The 23,763-nt window shown below is 44.2% G+C and overlaps 1 protein-coding gene across 1 annotated transcript in view; it reads left to right on the top strand.

Moving 5' to 3' along the window:
- The window catches only part of GRIN3A (glutamate ionotropic receptor NMDA type subunit 3A), a 173,749-nt gene that overhangs the window by 78,056 nt on the left and 71,930 nt on the right, over positions 1-23,763 (top strand). Inside the window, exons 2-3 of the mRNA XM_054987645.1 lie at positions 2,314-2,918; positions 10,181-11,228. Of these exons, the coding sequence (XP_054843620.1) occupies positions 2,314-2,918; positions 10,181-11,228 (1,653 nt within the window). The remainder of the gene's footprint in view (positions 1-2,313; positions 2,919-10,180; positions 11,229-23,763) is intronic.

Here is a 23,763-nt window from a genome sequence, read left to right as displayed (position 1 = left end):
TAAAGCTGCAAGATGCCATGCCTATGGGGTTTGCCAGCATATATTATTCCATCCCGTTTCATGAAATCACTTCTTCACAGACATATTTTTTCATATTGCAACTGCACTAGTCAATAACACTCCACCATGTTGGAGTTGTCCCAATGGTCTATGGATTAATATGCTGCAAACGCTTTGTTAATTAGATTCCTGATATTGCTTTATACCAGTAGTTCTCAACTGGTAGGACACAGCAGTAGTCTAAGTGGGACACGGGATTTTCAAACAATTACCATCCCAAATCCACCTACAAGTGTTATGTGCTATCTCCTGCCAACCTTTCCTGACATGGATTATCCATCTATGAACTTTTGGCATGCTAGCAGAAATAACAGAATACCTATTAAAATTAATATGTCCTTATCAGAAAAACTGGACCTTTTTGTATCCTAGTGGGACTTGGTGTTTTGATGATTGGCAGAAATAAGATACAAACAGCTGAGAATCTCTGCTTTAAATGATAAGTATACTAGGTCCTGATTTCAGAAAGAAAGCTCAAGCACACAGACTAAAACTCGTGCCTTACTGTTAGTCTCAACTGCACATCTTGGAATTTGGGATAGTGCCGTGATAGTCTTGCATTGCACTTGGAAGCCAATTGGTCCTGTCCAAATCTTGGATTATATGGTCAATGTTATGCCAAATTATATAAATAAATATTATAGAAATCTCACGATGGATCAAGATTGTTATGGTACCTTCCACTAGAAACCGGAAAATTTGGTGCATATGTAATTCATGTCTCTCTGAAAGGTATCACTTTTTTTCTCAACTGTCTCTCAATATGAGTAAAATGAAGAGTATCCCCACATGGTTTCAGTACTTCCAGACTGCCTTGAAAGCTGAGATTTGGTGCTTAAACAGCTACAGATCCCTGATTAGTGCAGAACTCTGTCATAGCACAGGCTATGTAGTTAACCTTCGAATAGATGCCAACAATATAGAACAAAGAAAGCCAATCAAAATGTAGGAAGGAATGTTGGGTTACGGAAAAATTGGGGGGAGGCATGTCATGTGACAGGGGGAGCCTTTGACCCCATTGCTCTGCTTATAGTTCTTCCAGGGCATCTGGCTGGCTGCAGTGTTACCCTAAATGGAGATCTCTTTGCGAGTTGGGATAATTAGAAGGAGAGGCTGTGATAGGCAGGTAACTTAGCGAGATCTCCGCCTATGTATATGAGGATTGCCCCATCTAGAGAACTCTTTCAATAAATAAGCACGTGTTCAATCAAAACGTGATTTTATTTATAAAATAATAAAGATCAATTGCACACAAAACACACAGCACACATACAGAGCTAACCAGAAAGCAGTGAGGAAAATTGGAGAGAACTGCGGGATTGGGTTATAGCATCTGTGGGAGAGAGCTGTGGGACCAGTGCTTCAATGCTGGAGGAGCTCAGACAGAGGTCTGAGGGTGGATGCTGGATCCAAAAGCATGCACACTTACTATTGCCGGGGGGGCAGTCCAATTATACTGTAGAATGTACCCTAGGGCAAGATGCTCTGGGGTGAGACAAAGAACTGGAAAGCTGTGTCCAGGGTGAGACAATAAGCTGAAAAGCTGTCTCCAGGGTGAGACAATAAAACTGGGAAGGTTTGATTACTCCTTCCTGGGTGAAACTAACGCTATCAATGATGATTGAAGACCTGTGATGGCTGGATAGGTGAGGCTATCAGAGCCCTGAATAACCTGGAATGGGAGAGTGGATAAGGAAGATTGGTAGGGGTGTGTTAAGGAGATTAACTCAGGAACTCCTGGAAGACCCTATTGTCTTAGGATCTTTGCACATCTCCAGGGCATGGGGACTGAAAGCTGATTTTGCCTGGCAGCTCACATGCTAGTAATTTTCCAGCTCCCGGCTGGGATCTGGCATACATTTTCTGCCCTACTAGGCAGCATTTCTGTTTCTAAAACACACAGAGAGAAGAGCTTATGATATTGCCATATTCACAAGACTTTTTAATAACATGAGGCAGGTCTGAGCACTAACAACAGGATGCTGGACTACATGGGCCCACGGGTCTGTCCCAGCATTGGTGCTCTTAAGTTCTCTTTGGTAGCAACCAGGAATATAAATCTTTGCTTGCAAATATGAATTGTATGTGAGAATGAATAAAAGTTAAAATGTGAAGAAGAATTTGATCGTTAGGATTCTACCACTATGGGCTTTTTTCTAGAACTGACAAAACAGGGTACAAGGGGGGGGGGACAAAGAAATGTATTATCTTTGCATTTGAGTCATTCTAACCATCATCTTTCTTATTTTACAGAATCCCCTTCACCTGCAATTGAGTTTAGAAAGCTCATTAAGCTTTGATGCCGATGTTACTTTCTCCATCTTGGCCTTGAACAACTGGTATAATTTCAGCTTGATGATCTGCCAGGAAGAGTGGAACATCACTGATTTTCTCTTCCTCACACAGCAGAGCTCTAAATTCCATTTGGGATCCATTATAAATATTACAGGAAACTTCACATCAACCAGCGACTTCTTGACCTACTTGCAAGTTAATCTGGAGAACATTAAGGACACGACGTCAACAGTGGTTATGTTCGGCTGCGACATGGAAAGCACAAGAAGGTTTTTTGAGATAACTACCCAGTTTGGGGTGATGCCTCCAGAACTTCACTGGATTCTTGGAGATTCACATAATGTCGAGGAGCTGAGGACAGAAGGTTTGCCGTTGGGTCTCATAGCTCACGGGAAAACATCACAGTCTTTTTTTGAAGACTATGTACAGGATGCCATGGAGCTGGTAGCTCGAGCTGTTGCTTCTGCTACCATGGTTGAGCCAGAACTGGCTCTTATTCCAAGCACCACCAATTGCTTGAATGTGGAAGAAAAAAATCTCACTTCGGGACAGTATTTATCCAAGTAAGATCCTCACTCCGTTAATTTCCTTGTAAACACAATGCATGCGAGTCTAATATTGAAATGGCGATTTAATGACCAAATTAGAACTTTGGTGGAGATCTGGGTCTTGGAACCCACATCTTTCTGTCTCTCCCTGTCTCTCTCCCTTTCTCTCTCCCTCTCTCTCTTACACACACACACAAATGCAAATACATAGAGAAAGGGTTTTTGCAATTTCTTACAGGCAGCAAAATGAAAAGAATTATTGAGTATCTACTCATTGGCCCTCTGTATGGATGATGAGCTGCCTTTTAGCGCATGTCTGGATGAGTCCCAGGGTTTGAAGTCATGTGATACAGCATCTCTGCAGAAACTAAGCAAATCTGGGTCTGGTCAATGGAGAAAAGCAACTAAGGGTCTCTCTAGACATGCAAGTTTTTTAAGAGTTAGGTCTGTGATGATCTAATGGGCCAAATCAGGGCATAAATATTACAATAAATGGGCCGAACTTTGGGGCCTAAATTGGCCCACTGAGAAGCTTGTGTGTGCTTCCCGGAAGTGACATCATCACGTAGGTGTGGGAGTGTGCGCCACAAGTTCTTGGGAATGCCGGAAAGATAAGTGTCATGTCCTCCCTCCAACTGGGAGGGTAGAGGAACCTGGCATCCCTAGGTAGACTCTATATGGCGTCACCTCTCTGCTGAATTCCCCCCCTCCACAAACTCCCCCCCCAGTTCCCTCTCAAAAAATCTCCAGGAATTTCCTTACCCAGAGTTGGCATCCCTACTGAATGCGAGGTGCTGGTGGGGGGAAACAGGTAGTGACTGTTGCCTTCATTCGCTGCTTGTGGGCTTCCTGGAGGCATCTGGTTAGCCATTGTGGGAAATAGGATACAGGAGTGTTTGGGCTCTGCAGGACTCTGTATGTTTTTCTGCATCATTTACTACAATACTTTATTTTTAAAAATCTTCTGATTAAAAGCTGGGCTCACCGGATTTGTAGCAGCAATCAGAACCTGGCTTTTCTGAACCACAAAGCATGAACCGCTCTCTCTTAGGTCCGGGGCTGAGCTTCTGCGACAGAGCACTTACTCTGGAGGCCTTTGTGACGGCCACATTTCTGCCGAGTTAATTCCTAATCTCATGATCGCCCTTGTTACAGGAGAGGAAAAGCATTAGGCCTTGAAAGGCCCATCTAGTCTGTAAATGATGGCATTTTAACTCTGCTCCTTAGGTAATTAAAGCACCGTGCAGTTTTGACTAGCTGCCCGTTCTCATTTTCACATTCTGTTCTAGACTTAGTGAGATAAAAAGACAGAATGACCAAGTCATCAGACTAATGAATATGGAACAATTTAATTAACCTTCCCTGGAATCTTGACTACTGTGGCTCCTCTGGGTTACATAGATGCACCAGTATCCAGATAATCTACATGTTAAAAAACTCCAGTCTAATGGGAACAGCCTACTGGACTCCTGTGAACAACTAGGGAAGTTCTCCATGCCTGGCATATTTGCACTAGCTTCGGCCACCAGCTTATACCTAACAGGCAAGGCAATTGGACACCTACTAGAAATGAAGGGGAAAAGGGGGGGGAGGAACTCAACCCAAAATAGTGAGTAAAATAGGCGGGTCGAGCTAACTTTACAAAAGTGTTACAAAATTACATGTATTTATTATAGAGTGTACACATGAACAATTAAAAATGTAAAAAGCAAAAAGTCTGAATTTCAGACTGCATAACAAACACATTCAATATTATAATATTTCATACACAATGATGAATTACCCAATGACCAATAACAAGTACATTCAGATTTATAATATCTCATAAACAATGGATGGACTACAAAAAAAACAGATGCACCAAATGCGTTTCGGCCCCTAAAGGCCAGTAGTCAATGTAATATTATGCAAAAACTCATGTCCAGGAATATAATATACCAATAATAATTATAAAAATTAAGAACCAGGTGTTGCTGTCTACAATTGTCAAAGACGGGAAGAAAAACAAAATTATTATATGCTCTAAATTTGTGTGTGTGTGTGTGAGAGAGAGAGAGAGAGAGAGAGAGAGAGAGAGAGAGAGAGAGAGAGAGAGAGAGAGAGAGTGTTAATTACACCTACTAGATTCAGGGCTATAGGTGGTGAGGGACAAGGGGTCTCTCTAAAATGTCCAGGTTCCCCAGACCCAACTTGGGTTCCTTGCATCCACACAGCTGTTGTGGAAAATGGCTGTTAAAAATGGAACCCAAATAGCCTCTGAATGCCACCATGCTCCCCCCCAAAGCTATTTTCCAGTGGGGGGGGCTCTCTTTTGCTGTTCCACATGGACTAGTCTGTGCACATGCAGCATTAAGAACAGGGAAATACACACCCCGTGCTATTTTGACACAGGGAAACGGCTTTCAGGGGAAGGCAGGAGCCCCTTCCTCCCCCAGCAGTGACATTCTGAGGCTAGTTGGACTCTCCTTTATTTTTAACAGCTGTTCCCCACAGCTGTGGTGTGGCTGCAGGGAACCTAAAGACTCTGGGGAACCCAGACCAACTGTTTAAAAATCTGCATGTCTAGAAGGCCAAGATCACATATTTTAGACTGAAAGGTCGAGAACAAGCAGGCTACCACCTGGTCCACTGCAAGTTAGTCCAAGCCTGTTCAATGTATTTATTTTTCCTTGTGGTTCAAGACAGCTTACAATCCCAAAATTCAAAACATCCTCCAAGGAGCCTTCCTCTATTCTAAGGAGCCTTTCTCCAATTTAAGTGGTCCTTCCTCCAGTAGGCTTATGCATGTGATGAAAAGAACTGTGATTCTCGAAAGCTTATGCTACAGTAAAGTTGGTTAGTCTTAAAGGTGCTACTGGACTCTTTTCGATCTTCCTTCAGTAGAAAAGCTACTTAGGTTTGCAGAAGGCTCTTTCAGCTGGAGGAAGGCATTGATTTGTCTTCAGTGGAGTAGTAAGATAGGGATAGAATCCACTCTAGTAAATACAGTAAAATCCCATTTACTTCCCCTCTGCCAAGACAATTCCAGCAGATTAAACCCCATTAAAAGCCCTCACAAATAAAATGTCCTTATAATGTTTCTGGTGTGTCCCACCCCTCCTCCTCAAGGAGCCTGGTCCACAAGGTGGGAGCCACTGTTGAAAAGGAATAGGCTCTAGTAGACAGCCTTAAGCTGAGGAGATAACCAGTACGTGGGATTCTAAAGACATGTCATTGATGCACACGGTAGGGCTTGCAAACCTCCTGCTATGGCCTCCCACTGGCAGCTTTAGTTGCCTGCTGCATCTTCAAGCGTCAGCAGGAGAAAAATTAAAAAATGGTGACATTGTCTGTGACAGTATCTCACTTCTGAGGAAAACCCAGAAGTGACATAAGATAGCTCTAAGAATCATCAGAAACTCTATAGTTTTACCATAGAGTTTCCTGCAATTCCTAGAGCTACCCTACATCATTTCCCGTAAGCAAAGTAGCAATGCAGAGGACATCATGGCTCTCCATGTCCCTGCTCCCAACTAGTGAGAGCAAGACACCACTTATCACCTGGCTGGTGGGGGAAGGCACAGGAACGAGTCAAGAACCCCCCGGAATGCTTCCATGTCACACCAGGGAAAATGACATTCCCGTGACAACGCAAAAGCACAAGGTTGCACCAGGGACCAATTGGATAAAAATTGGCCCGAAACCCAGATTGGGGGTCAATTTTTACCCAATCAGCTCCTGGTGAGATGCCTCCATGATCACCCTCCCCATCCCCCATGGACATGGCAACCATACCTCCGGCCCTCCTTCTGCTTGCCTAGTATGGCCAGGCAACCCTGTGCACAGGACATATGGAAATCAACTGTCCTTCAGATGAGTGGCTTCTAAGGCCACGAAGATTATAAAGGCTGCAACCAGCATTTTGCATTAAACTTTGAAACAAACTGGCTGCAAACTTAGCTGTTTTTAAATAAATGAGATGTGATCAACTAGCTCTGATTATTATTGGGCAACCACATTCTGAACTGGTTGTAGCTTCTGAGTTATCTTCAAGGGCAGGCTATTATAGATTGTGTTACAGCAGTCCAACCGAGGTTACAAAAGCAATGGCTCAGACTGGCTGAGTCTAAGAAAGGACAGAGCTGGTGTGAACCAATTCAAGTGCTTATCCGAGGCCGGAACAGTTCCTAAAAATGTCACATTGAAGTTCATGGTCACGTGCCTGATAAAAGCTAGCAAGTGCAACACATGGCCACCTGCAAATAAGATATGAGGTTTTGCATGTACAGCGTCTCTCTGCCTATGTAGAAAAAAATTTATTTTTATATATATATAATTTTATATATATATATATATATATATATAGTACTCTTCCAAAACACCCTGACTAGGACTGAATATCTTTATATTACCCCAAGAGTGATGAAAACAGCTAAGAGTCTCGTGGTGAACAGACGGAAATAGGAAAATTGGCCTGCTCAAGCCTCTGACAGCTTGCAGAATCCTGGAGGGGAAAATTTGGGTTGGAGAGGGGGATGCAAGCGGGGTTTTTAAATTTATTTATTTTTATTTATTTACGTAATTTATAGTCCGCCTTCCTCACTGAGACTCAAGGCAGATTACACAGTATGAGGTTAATACAATCAGTATCAAGTAAGTACATTTCAATACAATACCATAAGGTAAACATATACAAGTTTAAAGACATAGAATTAGCAATGATCCAAGACGTAGTGGAGATACTGAAGCATTTTAAAGGGGTGATGAGCAGATATGGATTTGCGCACCATGGGAACAGGGTCTTCATCCCAAGGAAGAAACTGAGTGGCTTTTTTGAAGAAAGGACATAGAAATGAAAGGGCGCAGTGATCCCCTATCTAAAGCACTTGTGAGAGTCTCTTTGGTGTAGTGGTTAAGAGCAGCTAGATAGTGAAAACACACAAGTAGGAAGCAATTGCCAGTGAACAAATTCAAGGAGTCAAAGGCATATATTAAATACAAAATATTATCTTCATATATAGTCAAAACTTCTCACATAGTCAACATAACGCCGACAGTAATTCACTTGACTTCTGTATGGGATGATTGACTGGTTGGTGTTTGAAATTGACATTACTTATTGACTCTCTGTATGGTGGATGTTCTTTCGCCCCTGATGAGGTCATCTGATGAAACACCAGAGTCAAGCCGGCGCTGTGTGTAGGGCGATCTGGCGTGCCTTTGGCTTGCACCGGCTCCACCTGAAAAATAAGCACTGCACTTGATTATAAAAAGGACTTCTTTACAACTTACCTTGTCATCTTTCATGGAAGCTTACCTGTGGGATGTTCTTCCTGACTGTATTTGTGTTGCACCGTCATGCTACTGTAATTGTTTGAAATTTACCTTGCAATATTATGTTGACTATGTGAGAGATTTTGACTATATACGAAGATAATATTTTGTATTATCTTTGACTCCTTGAATTTGTTAATTGGCAATTGCTTCCTACTCATGTGTTTTCACTGTCTAGCCATTGATTTGGAGTAGGTACCTCCCTTTGTTGCTAGGTAGTGGTTAAGAGTGGCAGGTCTCTAATCTAGACAGCCAGATGTATTGTCAAAGGCTTTCATGGCCGGAGAACGATAGTTGTTGTGGGTTTTCCGGGCTGTATTGCCGTGGTCTTGGCATTGTAGTTCCTGACGTTTCGCCAGCAGCTGTGGCTGGCATCTTCAGAGGTGTAGCACCAAAAGGCAGAGATCTCTCAGTGTCACAGTGTGGAAAGGATTTTGGCAGGTCATTTGTGACCTGCCAACAAATGACCTGCCAACATCCTTTCCACACTGTGACACTGAGAGATCTCTGTCTTTTGGTGCTACACCTCTGAAGATGCCAGCCACAGCTGCTGGTGAAACGTCAGGAACTACAATGCCAAGACCACGGCAATACAGCCCGGAAAACCCACAACAACCATCCTAGACCGCCAGGTTTGATTCCCCACTCCTCCTCTGCCTGAAGCCAGCTGAGTGACCTTAGGTCAGTCACAGCTCTGCCAGAGCTCTCTCAGCCCACCCACCGCACAGGCTGATTATTGTCAGGATAATAATAACACACTTTGTAAACCACTCTTATTGTGGCTTTAAGTTGTCCTGAATGGTGGTATATAAATCAATTATTATTGTTGTTTTTGTTGTTGTTATTATTGTTCCCCACTCCTCTGCTTGAAGCCAGCTGGGTGACCTTGGGTCAGTCACTGCTTCTCAGAGCTCTCTCGCCCCCACCCTCCTCACCCGGTGATTGGCATAAGGATAATAATAGTCAGTCAGAGATTATTGTCTATAGCCATAGGCCGTCACAAATTTTCCAAACATCATATCAACTAATAAACAATTAACTTCCTGTATCAGTAAAAACTTCCAGTAAAAGGTTAATTAAAATTAATTAAAACAGTACAGTATACCAAACTATCCCAAGAGTCCCGACACAGCCTCATTCAATAGATCTTATCTTCTTGGCTGCAAGTGCAAACTGAGAGACTCTGTAAGACACATGGTTATCTGCGGCAGATAACAAGAACACAATCTTCCCGATTTCAGAATATACGTTTGCGGCGGGTAGGATTCTGGCCAAGAATTTAGCTCTGGGCACACTGTATAATGGACAGTAAAGTAGGTAGTGGGGAAGGTTCTCCACTGTAGATGATCCACAAATGCAGCTGCCGTGTTCCATAGGGATGCGAGAATAACGCCCTGCCAAAAGAGCTGATTGCATTGTCTGAAAGCACAGAGAGGTGAAAGACACTCTGAGGTTATAATGAGAAATGCTGGCTAGGTAGGTGGATTTTAAATGATCAAATTTAATTAATTCATACCAAGGAGCTGCCTTGGATTTTAATATCGATAGCCGGTCCGTCACTGCATCTGACTTGTAAATCCACTCCCTAAGTGGGGAGTTGTTGGCTGAGACTCCTAACAGGTCGTCAGGGATGGTATACTTTTGGCAAATGGTGGAAAGAAAGCCAGGGCGTGTGGGGTCTTTAGATAGTAATAAATTTGCTGATTGGCAGCTTAGGGAGTCAGAACTGGTAAATTTGATCCTTTTCCAGTACTTTAAAACTGCACGGTGTGCCCGCGCCCTAAGGGAAGGGAGTCCTGTTTTGGCTCTCATCAGAGCAGCAGGAGTGCCTTTGGGTAAAGCCAAATAACTCACTTTGTAAACCACTCTGAGTGGGCGTTAAGTTGTTCTGAAGCTCGGTATATAAATATTGTTATTGTTGTTGCTGCTGTTGTTAGCTAAGCCTTCTTTCTTTTGCCCTCCAGATTTTTAGCCAACACCACCTTTTATGGGCTGAGCGGGCACATTAAAGTGAGAGGCTCCTCCATCATCAGTTCTGAAAACAACTTCTTCATTTGGAATCTACAGCATGATCCTGTCGGGAATCCAATGTGGACTCGTCTGGGGAGCTGGCAAGAAGGGAAGATCATAATGGACTATGGGATCTGGCCAGAACAGGCCCAGAGGCACAAGAATCACAACCAGCACCCTACTAGGCTACACCTGAGGGTGGTGACCCTCATTGAACACCCCTTTGTGTTCACACGGAATGTGGATGATGAAGGATTGTGCCCGGCAGGGCAGCTCTGCTTGGATCCTTTGACCAATAATTCAGCAGTGCTGGATACTCTCTTTGAAAGCCTCCAAGGAGGCAATGACACGGTGCCCTCTGAGTTAAAAAAATGCTGCTATGGCTATTGTATAGATCTATTGGAAAAGTTGGCTGAAGATATGAACTTTGATTTTGACCTGTACATTGTGGGGGATGGGAAATACGGGGCCTGGAAAAACGGCCAGTGGACGGGGCTGGTGGGGGACCTCTTAGCTGGGACCGCCCACATGGCTGTGACATCATTCAGCATCAACACCGCCCGTAGCCAAGTAATTGATTTCACCAGCCCGTTTTTTTCCACCAGTTTGGGCATCCTGGTGAGAACCAAAGACACGGCAGCTCCTATTGGAGCCTTTATGTGGCCCCTGCACTGGACCATGTGGCTGGGGATATTCGTGGCTCTCCACATCACCGCCATCTTCCTCACCCTGTACGAATGGAAAAGCCCTTTTGGGATGACCCCAAAGGGAAGGAACAGGAATAAAGTGTTCTCTTTCTCTTCTGCCTTGAATGTCTGTTACGCCATCTTGTTTGGTAGAACAGCTGCCATCAAACCCCCCAAGTGCTGGACTGGAAGGTTTCTAATGAACCTCTGGGCCATATTTTGTTTATTTTGCCTGTCGACATATACGGCTAATTTGGCTGCTGTCATGGTGGGAGAGAAAATCTATGAAGAGCTGTCTGGAATACACGATCCTAAGGTAAGGAATGCTGTTGTGGTATATTGATCCAGAGGAGTTAGCCGTGTTAGTCAGTAGTTGCAAAATAGTAAAGAGTCCAGTAGCATTTTGAAGACTAACCAACTTTATCATAGCATAAGCTTTCGAGAACCACAGCTCTCTTCGTCAAATGCATCTGATGAAGAGAGCTGTGGTTCTCGATAGCTTATGCTACAAGTTGGTTAGTCTTTAAGGTGCTACTGGACTCTTTGGAGAACTGATGTATTCAACTTTTGGATCTTTCTCTTACAAGGTGTAATGAGAGAGCAGAGCACTATATACACTGCCTTGTGCTTCTTGTAAGAAAGGCCAGGATAAAAATATGAGATAACAGCAGTAAAGAATCCATAAGTTGTCACGCTTCGTATTTCTTTCATCCACAAATTCATCACTTGAAGAATGAGTGGTTTGCATGTGTGTGAATGAGCCATCAAAGATGAATCCTTGCAGGCCCTACTCAACCACTTCCTCAAATGTCTGGCTGCTGCATCTCAGAAAGGAGTACCCCAAAGAAGCAGACTAATTTCCAACTCAGCTGAAGGCAGCTTTTGTACGAGACCCAGAAAAAAATTAAAGAGCTCACCACTTGAGGGGAGTTTGTCATCAAAGAGCTGGAAGCAAAAATTCCAAGCTGTCAAACAGTGTTGCTATGAGGATGATAATAAGCGATCCGCAGTGCTATTGTGGGAGCTTGCAAAGGTGTAGGCAAACTGCAAGGGATTGATCGACAGTAAAAAAATATAGCTTAGTGGGGAGGAAAGATGAATCCTTGCAGATAGAACTTCCCCATCATTCATTAAGAGGCCCAGGTTTGCAAAAAAAATATGAAATCTAAAAAATAATACATTGAGGGTGAAAAGAAAACAAATTAATAGAAGCAGTGCCTATTGCTTTGGATAGCCATTGTGGAGGTTGCTAGGCAACCATAACAGTATTGCCTGCATTTAAGCCTTGGTTTCTGCCAGTAAAGGGGACAGGACCCTTTCTTGTGCTGTTTTGGCCTTCGAGAGCAACTTGCTATCACACATTTTCCATGACACACCAAGAACTACCTGCTCACTACTGTTCAACAGCAGCCACCAGTCAAAAAACTAGTGTGATACATCAGTTAAAGTATTCTAGTAGGATCTTGGAGACCTGGGTTTGAATCTCTACTCTGCCATGGAAGCTTTATGGGTAGCAGAGTGGGGATAATAAGTGATCCACTGTGCTGTTGTGGGAGCTTGCAAAGGTGTCGGCAAACTGCAACAACATTGCCTGCATTCAAGCCTTGGTTTCTGTCAGTAAAGGGGACAGGACCCTTTCTTGTGCTGTTTGGCCTTTGAGGGCAACTTGCTGCCACACATCTTCCGTGACTCACCCAGAACTGCCTGCTCACTACTGTTCAACAGCAGCCCCCAGTCAAAGACTAGTGTGATGCAGTAGTTAGAGTTTTCTAGTAGGATCTGGGAGACCTGGGTTTGAATCTCTACTCTGCCCTGGAAGCTTTGTGGGTAGCAGAGTGGGGATTTAAACCTGGATCTTCCCAATCATAATCTGACACTAACTGCTACACCACAGCTCCAAGAGTCCTGAGTGAGTTGCCCCATCCCGCAAGTCCTTATCGTGATATAATCTTTTTTTGACATTTCAGAAATAACAACTAATAAGATTACATTGGATGAATCATATGAGAGGGAGGCTCAAGCCAGAGAAGTGATCTTTCTACAAACCTGGGCCTTCCCAGAATGGCCCTGATGTGCCTTCTAGCCCAGCTGAGAATCTAGAACATTGCTTCATCATTCCAGCTGAAAAGCAGATGTGAGGGTGCAGATGACATTAATAATTGTTAGAGGCTTGACAGTCTTAGCAATGAAGCAGCAGTGACTTCCATGGATATCCAGACCAACTCCTATCAAATTAATGGGCTTCTCTTTTTTTCAGATGTGTTTAATTAACTGGAAAGCCTCTGGGTGACTCTCGTCCTCTCCTTAATTGGTTATGACAAATACTTCCTCTCTTCTTTGTGCGTGGTTAGCTCCTGCCTTGCTGTATTTGTGGTTGAATTTGTTCAGGAGAAGAAAGCGAGACATAGCTAAAAGAATAGCGCATAAGACAAATAAACACCCCTGGGAGATCTACATCCCATCCATTGCTGCTCTTTTGCAGGCGTAATTATGCAATGAGTTCACTGAAAGTATAGATTGCCACTTAGGAAATGAAGGCGCAGTCCTGCCGCAGTTAAGTATTTGTACATCTTATTGATCTTGATGGGAGAGAAGACTTCTTTTTTGTATTTGTGGCAACCGAGTAGGCTCACTTCTGTTCCAGATTGGTTACAAGGCCAGAGAGCGGATCAGACACATAAATCTAGGTTGACTGTATTCATAGCTTGTAAGCCTTTGGACCTGCTTTTAAATTTAAGGTGAGAGCTGTGGTTCAATGGTGGAATATCTGCTTTGCAATGTAGAAGGTTCCAGATTCAATTTTTGGCATCTCCAGTTAAAAGGACCAGGTGGTAAGTGACATGAAAGACTGCATCTTGACACTCTACAGAGTCACTGACTATCAGAGTAGACAATTCAGCCCTTGTCAGACCAATGGTTTGACTCACCCAGAACATAAAAAGAGCCCTGCTGAATCTAGTCAAGCATCCTGTTGCACCAGAAGGCAAAAAAACAGGGCACAGAGGACGAGGCCTTACCCTGATGTTGCCTCCTAAAGGGCAGAGTTGTGTATTCAGGGTCACATGTGGTAAAGAGGGCTCTCAAGTCATAGTTGACATGGCAACCCCTGGTGGGGTTTTCATAGCAAGAGACTAACTGATGTGGTTTGCCATTGTCTGCCTCTGCCACCCTCATCTTCACTGGAGGTTTCCCATCCAACTACTAACCAGGGCCGACCCTGCTTAGCTTCTGAGATCTGATGAGCCTGGGCTTGCCTGAGCTATCTAGTGTTACTGGGAATGGGCCTCCTTGCAAGTAAGTGGGGAGGAGATTAGCAGCAAGGACAAAGGCTATGCAAGAGGGATAACAATGGGATGTCTCCACTGCTATTTACAAGGCCCCTTCCCCAAGGAGGCAAATGAGACCTGTGATCTTTGAGTGAAAGAATATTTTTATTAAAAGGGGGAAATTCACATACACACACAATAAATTGTTCACAAACGCACAAGATGCCAAGGAAAAACGGGTGAAGGTGAAATAGATCTGATGGATTTCAGGGCAATAATTACCTATCTCCAGAGGAAGAGCTTCAAATGTCCAGCATTCTCAGCCAAAAGAGAGAGAGAGTCTTAGGGAAAGTGACCCTAAGAAAACAGCACTTGGATCCAGGAGGCATGCATGATTTGAAAGAGGCAATAGCTGTGGTTCTTATAGGGCAAAACGTGTCCTGAGGCTGGAGATCCCCCTCAGCCATTGGAATAAAGACCCTAAAAGCCGTGTGAGTGTGAGTGTGTGTGAGAGAAAGGAGATACAAAAGTCTCTCCTGTTGCCTAACAAAGAGACAATTTGCTAATGAATCTCCCCGGAGCTGAGCTGATGAATTTAGATAGGGAGGGCATCTTCCCATGAACAAATTATAAACTTATCAGTGCTGATTGATTGATCCTCGATCTTAGGGTGGAGGGTATTGGAATGTGCTAAGTGGGGTGATACAACGAGACCCTGTCTTATCTGATCTCCCAGGCGAGTCTTAGCAACACTGTTGCCCAGCTGGCTAGAATTCCCCTTGATGCAGATCAAGCTGCATTTAATCCAGGGGCCCTATGATTTTATATCATAGGCCTGTATCAAATATGGCAGAGGCCAGGGCAAACTACTTACACCAGGTCAGGGTATTCAGGGTCATATAGACAGCCTATATTCAGGATACTCTGGGGAAGGGCTGTGGCACAGTGATAAAGCACCTGCTTTCCTTCCAGGATGTTACAGCTTCTATCCTCAGCACTTGCAGTTTTTTTAAAAACAGCTGATGTGAAAGACCCCTGCCAAAGAGCCAGAAGGGCTGCTGTTAGTCAGAGATGATTTTGATAGACCAATTGGCTGACACATTATAAGGAAACTTATGTATGTTCAGATTTTTCCCCCAGTATAGCATCTAATTGGCCATAAGCAAAAGAGAATTGTTGTTGCCCCCCTTCCATTCCTTTACTTTTCATTCTTCCCCGTGTTCCACACCTCTGGAATTAAATAATTTAATTTGATTATGCCCTCTGGTCTTTACTTATTAAGTTATGGACTCACCTTGCCTTGTACTATATCGACATGAGCATGCAGGATACCTGCAAAGACTTGTAAAGTTGATCTCATTTCCCCCCATATGCCCTGCCTCACACTATTTCCTCCCCCCCTCCACAACAGACACCACATCTCTCCTCTTCCACATACATGCCCCTACTTACCTTCCTATTTTATGTTCACCCCTTTCAGTTTTACTTCCTTTTGTCTCTGTTATAACATACATAGTCTCTCTAAGCACAACAAAAATATTAGTGGCCCAGGTAAGAAGCTTTGACCGTGAAGGAAATGTTTGAAGTACTGACCCAACGAGAAGCAAACTGGAACTGAATGTCGAACAAACCACAATGTAGAAAAGTAGGAATACAGACTCTTAAGAGAAAGGGTTGTACAAAATGTTGGCTTTCATCCAAATCTTAAACATAACTTTACCTCCAGGTATTTTGTCCTGGGATCCCATTCAGATCAGAAATATAGCACTAGGCAGTGATTAAGATGTCTAAAGCTCTTGCCCTTCAAGCAAACTCCAGACATATTACCTCTACCTAAGTCTCTGCCTCTGCTCTACCCATATTCTCAATTTTCCTTCAGAATTTGTAGGAAAGCTTTGCCCCTTTGTCGGCTGAACCCTTATAGCTGTTTGCATAGGTCAGTGTTCAAATCTGAGGTGTTCCTTTAGCTGAGTATAGATTCTGAGCTATCTAATACTGGAGTAGGCAGTGGTAGAAGGAAGACAGTTCAGGCTATTTTAGTGTTAATTAAAGCCAAGTTGGGAAGTGAGTCCCATTCACATGGATATGTGTCTAGTGTACACATCTCCCTGGCCACCCATGATAACAAGGTTAAAAAAAAACGACTTAACAATGTGATGGGATTACCGACAGCCTGGTTCGTTGCTGTTCATTGCTGTTTGTCAAGCCAGACAGTCTGGCACGTGCAATCAATTCCCTTAGCAACTCAGGAAGGGATTGTCTGAACTCTTTCTGAACTCCTGCTGTTGCCCTGGAAACCCCAATCTAAGCCCAATTTAGCTTGATAGGCAGGTCTTCCTTTCAAGTGTGGAGCTCCAAATTTGTTACAAGGAGCAAAGAGCAGGGCGGAGGGAGGCTCCCAGCTCTGACTTTGCAGACAGTGGAGAGACAGTTGCTGTTGGCATTTTGATAGAGAGAGTGCATTGGAGCTTGAATTTTCTTTGGGATAGGGACCTGCCTCTTCAAGTGCAGTAGGGATCTTGACCAAACTTAGATGATGGCTCGAGGAGAGCCTGCGGGCCCCCACAAACAGCCATCCACGAACATGTTCGTGAACAGGGCCATGTTCGTGGTTGTTCATGAGTCCCTGTTTGTGGATGGCAACAAACAACGAACATCATGTTCGGTTTTTTTCCTGTTTTTGCCCATCTCTAGGATTGCCAGACCTCCCACTGTGGTGGGTGGTATGGTTACCAGATCCCCCTTGGCAACAAGTGAGAGGTAGGGGACTTATTGGGCTGCGGAGGTGCTCACCAGCAAAGCCATTACTTCACCAGCAATGCGCTGACATCTCTCCCTATCTGCCCAGAAATGGTCAGTATGTAACTGGCAGATGGTGGCAATGCTCCAGCCTTTGAGAGAAACTCTGTGCTTAAACTACATAGTATCCTGAAATGCTAGAACATTATGGTGTCCCCCAGCGACTGAAATGATATTAGCACATCGGGACATAAGACATTCCTCCCCCCATTCCTGCTGTATTTCCCCCTGCCAGCCAGTTGAGTGGCAGAAGAAAGCCCTGGTCAGTGGCAGGGGATCCCATGCCCTGGCCAGGGGATCAGTCATTGTAACAACAACAACAACAACATTCGATTTATATACCACCCTTCAGGACAACTTAAAGTCCACTCAGAGTAGTTTACAAAGTGTGTTATTATTATCCTCATGACAATCACCCTGTGAGGTAGGTGGGGCTGAGAGAGCTCTGAGAAAGCTATAACCCAGGTGGCTTCAAGTGGAGGAATGGGGAATCAAACCCAGTTCTCCACATTACAGTCCTGCCACTCTTAACCACTACACCAAACTGGCAAGCCTAGTGGGAAGCTTTCCACTGGCAAGCCCTGGAACCCCACCTGGGGGATGACGGGCCGTGACAGGGACTTATCCCATGCACACTCCGGAGCTTCTGGACCCATTCCTCCATCAGCAAAGGGTGGATGGTGACGGGGGTGTGAAGGCTGGGAGCAGTGAATCCCCCACTCCCACTGGGGGACTGTTAACTGTCCCTACCTATTGCCCTCTGATATCAGTTATATCATATGGTCAGTTTTACTATAGAGTTTCCAGCAATCCTAGAGCTACCCTTTGTCACTTAACACCCACTTAATAACCTTTGTACACTTCTGGGGTGTACAGTGATCAGTTCCCCTGGAGAAAATGACAGCTTCCGAGGATGGACTCTATTTCACTCTCAAGTCTTCAGGAATGTTCCAATCCAGAGGTTCCAATCCAGCCCCATTCTCCTAATGTTGCCTCCTGGCACTGACATTCAGAGACTTACTGCCTCTGGATTTCGAGGCTCCCTTTAGTCAGCACAGCCAGTAGCTATTGATGCATCCATGAATCCTCCATGAATCCGTCTAATCCCCTTTCAAAGCCATCTTTGCTTTACATCCACTGGTAATGAATTCTACAATGAGTAATAAAACTGATGACTCATTCAGTAAAAAATTACTGCCTTCTGTCTGTACTGAGTCTATTGACCATCAGACTTCATTGGGTGCCCTGGAGGTAAAATTTAACCACCTGCCATAAAATTTTTTTATGGGACTGTGGCAGAAATGTAAATAAACAAATGTATCTGCCATTGTCCCAGCGAATTATCCTCTAGAACTTTAAAAGAGATTATGGGGAAACGATAGACACATGGCGGCTGAACATCTAACTACACACTTCAGTTTGAAACAAGTACAGTGAAAAAGGAAAGTCAAACATATCAAATACATTCATGAACACTGCCTTCTCTGCGATCTCCAAGGCAAAAGCACCCCCGTGAATATGCAACTATTTGGTTTTAAAGGCCCTTTTTTTTTCCTTTTAAAGAATGCTAACCTTTTCAAGGTGGTGGAAGACAAGTATGATTTGGAGCTGGCAGATGGCAGGTCTGACACAGAAATAAAATCCCACACGAGCTCTCAAGCAAGCCGACAGCCTGTCCTGAAATATTAAACAGACTTTCTGCTCTGAAAAGGAGATTAAAAACTTTGCCATCCAAAGTGCCTGTTGCCAGAGTATATCGATGCCCTCGAGAAATGAGCCCGTGCAGAAAGATGAAGATCAGATGTAAACATAAATGTCAGCCTTTCTATCAAAATGTACAATAAAGAGTGTGGTGGCAGTGGAGGAACTCGTCAGTCAGAATACTAGAGGGGCCTAGGGTGTTCAGCAATGCAAGAAACCCATCAGTTGCAGGGTTATCCCTTGCTAACTTGCAGAGACTCTTTGCCTTTCTCTGCAGCTGAGCAGGCAGACATCAAGAGGTGATCAAGAGGAGAGGTCAGCTCCATGCCTGAAAAACTTCACCTGTTTGTTTCGGCCTACTATAAAGCCACAGGCCCCTACCCTGTGGAACAGCCTGCCTGAGGAGGTCAGAAGAGCCCCCACTCTCCTGGCTTTTCACAAACGATGCAAAACCAAATTGTTCAAAAGGACTTTTTGCTCAGATAGAAGGTCTGTATTGTAGGGAGGGGATCTTAGATGTTTTGCTAATGAGTTAGGAACTAGAGGTGGGCACGGTCCGGAAAATGAACCTAATTTTGACACAGTCCAGCCTGGTTCATGATTCACAACACACAGTTTGTGGGACTCACTTTTTTCACGAACTTTGGTCCATTTGGGCCAATCCATTGGTCCATAGTCCATGAGTCCAGATATCCTGGCTCTGATCTATCAGTTCCCTAGGCAATGAAGGGGACGTCCACAAACTTTCTGCAACCTTTAAAAACTTGACAGGCAGCTCTGTCAGAGAGCTCCCATTCTGCTCTATGCGAGCAAAGAGGAAGAATTAATTCCCTAGGTAACAGAGGGCTGGACATTCTGCAGCCATGGGAACACCAATCTTAGCCCTCAAAACCTGGATAGGCAGCTCTGCCTGCCAACCAGAGAGCTCCCATTCAGCTCTATGCAAGCAAGGAGCAAGAATTAATTCCCTAGGCAATGGCTGGGAAGGTTTCTGTGTGGTGAGTAAGGGGGCTCTTCCCTCGCCTTTTTCTGTTTGATTTTGCTTCATTGCAACTTTTTGGTGCTGCAAGCCAATACAAGTCAATTGACATTTGCGACTCCTATTATCTACTGGACGTTTCCTGGGGGTGGTCGCTTTGGGGGTCTATAACTCGGACGGCTGAAATGCAATCTTGGCCAAACTTGGAGGGTGGCTGGAGGAGAGCCTTCTGAAGTCTTGCTGTGAGTTTGGCATCTCTGAGTGTGAAGGGGGCAGTCCTAGGGCCCCCGGAAGTGATGGACCATGGACAAATGAACTGGTCCATGAACAGGGCTGGTCCATGAAAAGTTCATGGTCTGTGGTCCGTGAAAATCAATGGACCACAGGCCGGCAGTCCATGGCATTTTCCTGGTCTATGCCCACCTCTATTAGGAGCCATAAACTTCACCACTATGTTGTATTAGATTCCTGCTAATGCTCTGTCTTTGTAAACTTGTATCTATTTACCCTACAGCATTATTTATGGAAATGCTCTTGATATTGACTGTACTAATCTCACACGGTGTAATCCACTTGGAGTCTCAATGGGAAAGGCAGACTATAAATGACATAAATAAATAATATTTTAAAAGGCTCAGAAAAGCTCTGTCCGTAAGAAAGATGACAGCTAGGTCTTGAACTGTGCAATCAAGGAAGCAGATTTCCTGCTCATGAAATCATAGCCGCTAAGATTTGTTTCCCACCGACATTTCTTAGTTGATCACCTCTTTATCCTCACTTTCTTGTTGTAAAGGTGGATAGCAATTTTCACCTAAATCACTGGTGCATGTAAATATGCCACTAACTATAAGCATCTAAAACTGGTGTGGTGTAGTAGTTTAAGTTTCAGACTAGGTTCTGGGAGACCCAGGTTCAGATCTCTAGTTGGCCATGGACCTCTGCTTCCTTTCAATCTAACCAGCCTTACAGGAACGTTGTTGTGAAGATAAAATGGAGAAGGGGAAAACAAGACTGTAAACTTCTTTGAGTCCTCATTGGGGTGAACAGTGTGGTACAAATACATAAATAATATGAAATCCTTCGATTTTATGCACACCGCTGGCTTGAAATCCATTTTATAATCTAATTTCATGTTTCAGTGTAAAAGTTTGGTCCTTTGGCTTTTGTGGGGAGGAATTATTGTTCAGCTGCGATTAGGGTGCCAGGTAAGTGCCCCCCCCGGCTGCCAGTGAAGGATGGGGGGGGGACTTACTGGGTAATGGGGAGCTCATCAGCAATATCATTACGTCTTTGGCAATGCACCGATGCCATTTCTATGCACTCGAAAGTGATATCAGCACATTGCTGGGGAATGCTAGAGACACTGATATTTCGGCAGAACTCCGGGATTTAACAGGGCTTCCCCTAGCGACACCCTGACATGAAGTGACAAGAAGTGACATCAGTGTGGCTAAATGCTGCTGACATCCCTCCCATTTCCAGCCGTTCCTCCCCGTACCAGCCAGTTGAGCTGCAGTGGGAAGCAGCCACTTGCAGCGGGGGATCTCCGCCCCAACCGAAGAAATGATAAGCCTGGACGTGATCTTTGTGTTGTACTTTAAATTATAATAAAGCGACTTTGAGGTGTTCTTGAACAGAAGCACAAGATTTCTGTTTCAACATATCCATTCATAGAGTGACCAGTTCGCACCAGATTGGCCCCATGCGGTAAAGCAAATGCCTGGAAACTTCTGAGATGTGCTACATTGCCTAGCGGCCTGCCTACCATGCAACTCGCTGTGTAACTTTGAGCTGCTCTCACTTTCAGCCTAATCTACTTCACAGGGATAAACTAGACAAGAAAAGCAAACCACGTGTGCTGCACCAAGCACAGGGCAAAAATGTACCCGGTAAATAAATAAATGGGACTATGTGATTTGCATTGCTACTGCCCGGGCTTTTTTTCTGGGAAAAGAGGTGGTGGAACTCAGTGGGTTGCCCTTGGAGAAAATGATCACATGGCTGGTGGTCCCGCCTCCTGATCTCCAGACAAAGGGGAGTTTAGATTGCCCTCTGTGCCGCCAAGTGGCGCAGAGGACAATCTAAACTCCCCTCTGTCTGGAGATCAGGGGGCAGAGCCACCAGCCATGTGACCATTTTCAAGAGGTTCCGGAACTCTGTTCCACCGCATTCCAGCTGAAAAAAAGCCCTGGCTACTGCAAACCAGCCTGATCATACCAGAGCTGCAGCTGAAGTTTGCATAATTTCCTATTTTCTACTCAGACTTTATTCCAGGAGTAGATAAATAGCTATCAAGTGGATTTGAAATAATACAAATCTAGAAGACAGAAGTGCTTCATAATGAGATAAGGCTTTTCCAATGAGAAAGCAGCTTGTCTATGTCTAATGCTTCCCCTCCCGTTTTCTTCAGCATGTTTTAGTGCTACATGAAGAGTGCACAGTTATAAAGATGTACAGTTGTCATGCTCTTGTCTGCCAACACTGAAATCCAGGACAGCATATCTAGCTCCCCCCGCCGCCGCCGCCAATCATGCCCTTAATTAATTTATCTTGGGGTGCCTTCAAAACCTTTTCAGCTGCTGCCAAGAAAGAAATCCAAGCACCTCTCAAGAACTGCCTATCTTCCTCCTACGCTGAAGCCTTCATAAAAAACAGACATTTGTTCCTAAGAAATATTGGCCAAGCAGAGAGTCTTTTAATCAAAAGAAAACAGCAATGCAAGAAAAGCGAGCCAGAGTGCACCAGAGCCAATTGGACCCTTCCCAAATTGTTGGATGGATTTGGGTGAGAGTCTAAGAGAATTAAGTTGCTGACCCGATGTGACGATCAAGTCCCCAAATTTACTTTCTCAATTACCGGAGTGTGTAGGATCCTCTGAAATATATCCTGTCATTTTTTGACGGGGAGAAAGGCTTTTCAGTACAGTCATCTTGAGAGCAATAGGAACTGTCAGAAAGCAGCCTGGAAAAGCTTACTGAGATTAATTAATTACATGAGAGCTACAGTCGTGCAGCGGCTAAAGAGAATAAACTTTGTTCCTGAAAGGTGCTGCTTCAAATCTCATCTTTGTCAAGGGCTCCCTCTGTAGCCCTTAGGAAACTTGTGCAATATATGGGGTTTAATAATGCTGGATTTCTGTGACCAGGGCTTTTTCTCAGCGGGAACACAGTGGAACAGAGTTCTGGCACCTCTCATGTGTGGTGCCCTCCCCCCCCCCAATCTCCAGACAGAGATCAGTTCCCCTGGAGGAAATGGCCATTTTGTAAAAGGGCTCATGTGTTTCTCCCTCATTTCCTCTTGACAATTCCACCACCTCTTTTCTCAGAAAAAAAGCCCTGTCTGTGACTGTGTATAGAAAAGTGCTTTCTACACAACCACAAATGTTGGAAATCTAAATATATAAAGATAAGTGTCCTGACTGACTCATCAACACCCAGCCCAAACCCCTGGACCTAGAAACATGTTACATACCCATAAGTATTCTAACTGGATTTAAAGTAGTTAAATACCGTAGCAAAGCATGGGTATCAGGCTAGTTTATATATATAAAGACAAGTGTCCTGACTGACTCATCAATGCCCAGCCCAAACCTCTGGACCTAGAAACATAAAATTTGGGGAGAACATTCCTTTCATGATGTAAACACACACTAAGAACGGATTTTAAGAATTTTGCCCCCTAAGGGGGTAAAAAGGGGAAACAGGTTTTCCCAAAGGGATACAGCTTCCCTGTGTGGTTGGCAGGCTGCTGCCTGCTTGCATCCCTGCCCACTGCCAGCTCAGTCACTCTTCCCTGATTGGGCCAGCCTTTCAAGGCCATTTGCATATGCGGCCTGATTGGTCCTCACCCCCCCACCCCCTCCACATTCTAAACAGTATGCAGTTGCTATTGGGATACATAAGGGTTATAACTGGATTTAAAGTAATTAAATACCATAGTGAAGCACGGGTATCAAGCTAGTACTATATAAATTCAGGTGGTGATTGTTGTTTGCAGGCATAGTTGTTTTCAAGAAATTTTGACAACCAAAGCAAGGTACAATTTTCCTGCTCCATGCTTGAATAGCACAACATGGCTTCATAGAAAATAACATGGAATTTATACAA

Source organism: Eublepharis macularius, chromosome 8, assembly GCF_028583425.1.
Source record: "Eublepharis macularius isolate TG4126 chromosome 8, MPM_Emac_v1.0, whole genome shotgun sequence".
NCBI classification, from domain to species: Eukaryota; Metazoa; Chordata; class Lepidosauria; order Squamata; family Eublepharidae; genus Eublepharis; species Eublepharis macularius.
This window is presented reverse-complemented; position numbering and strand designations above follow the sequence as displayed.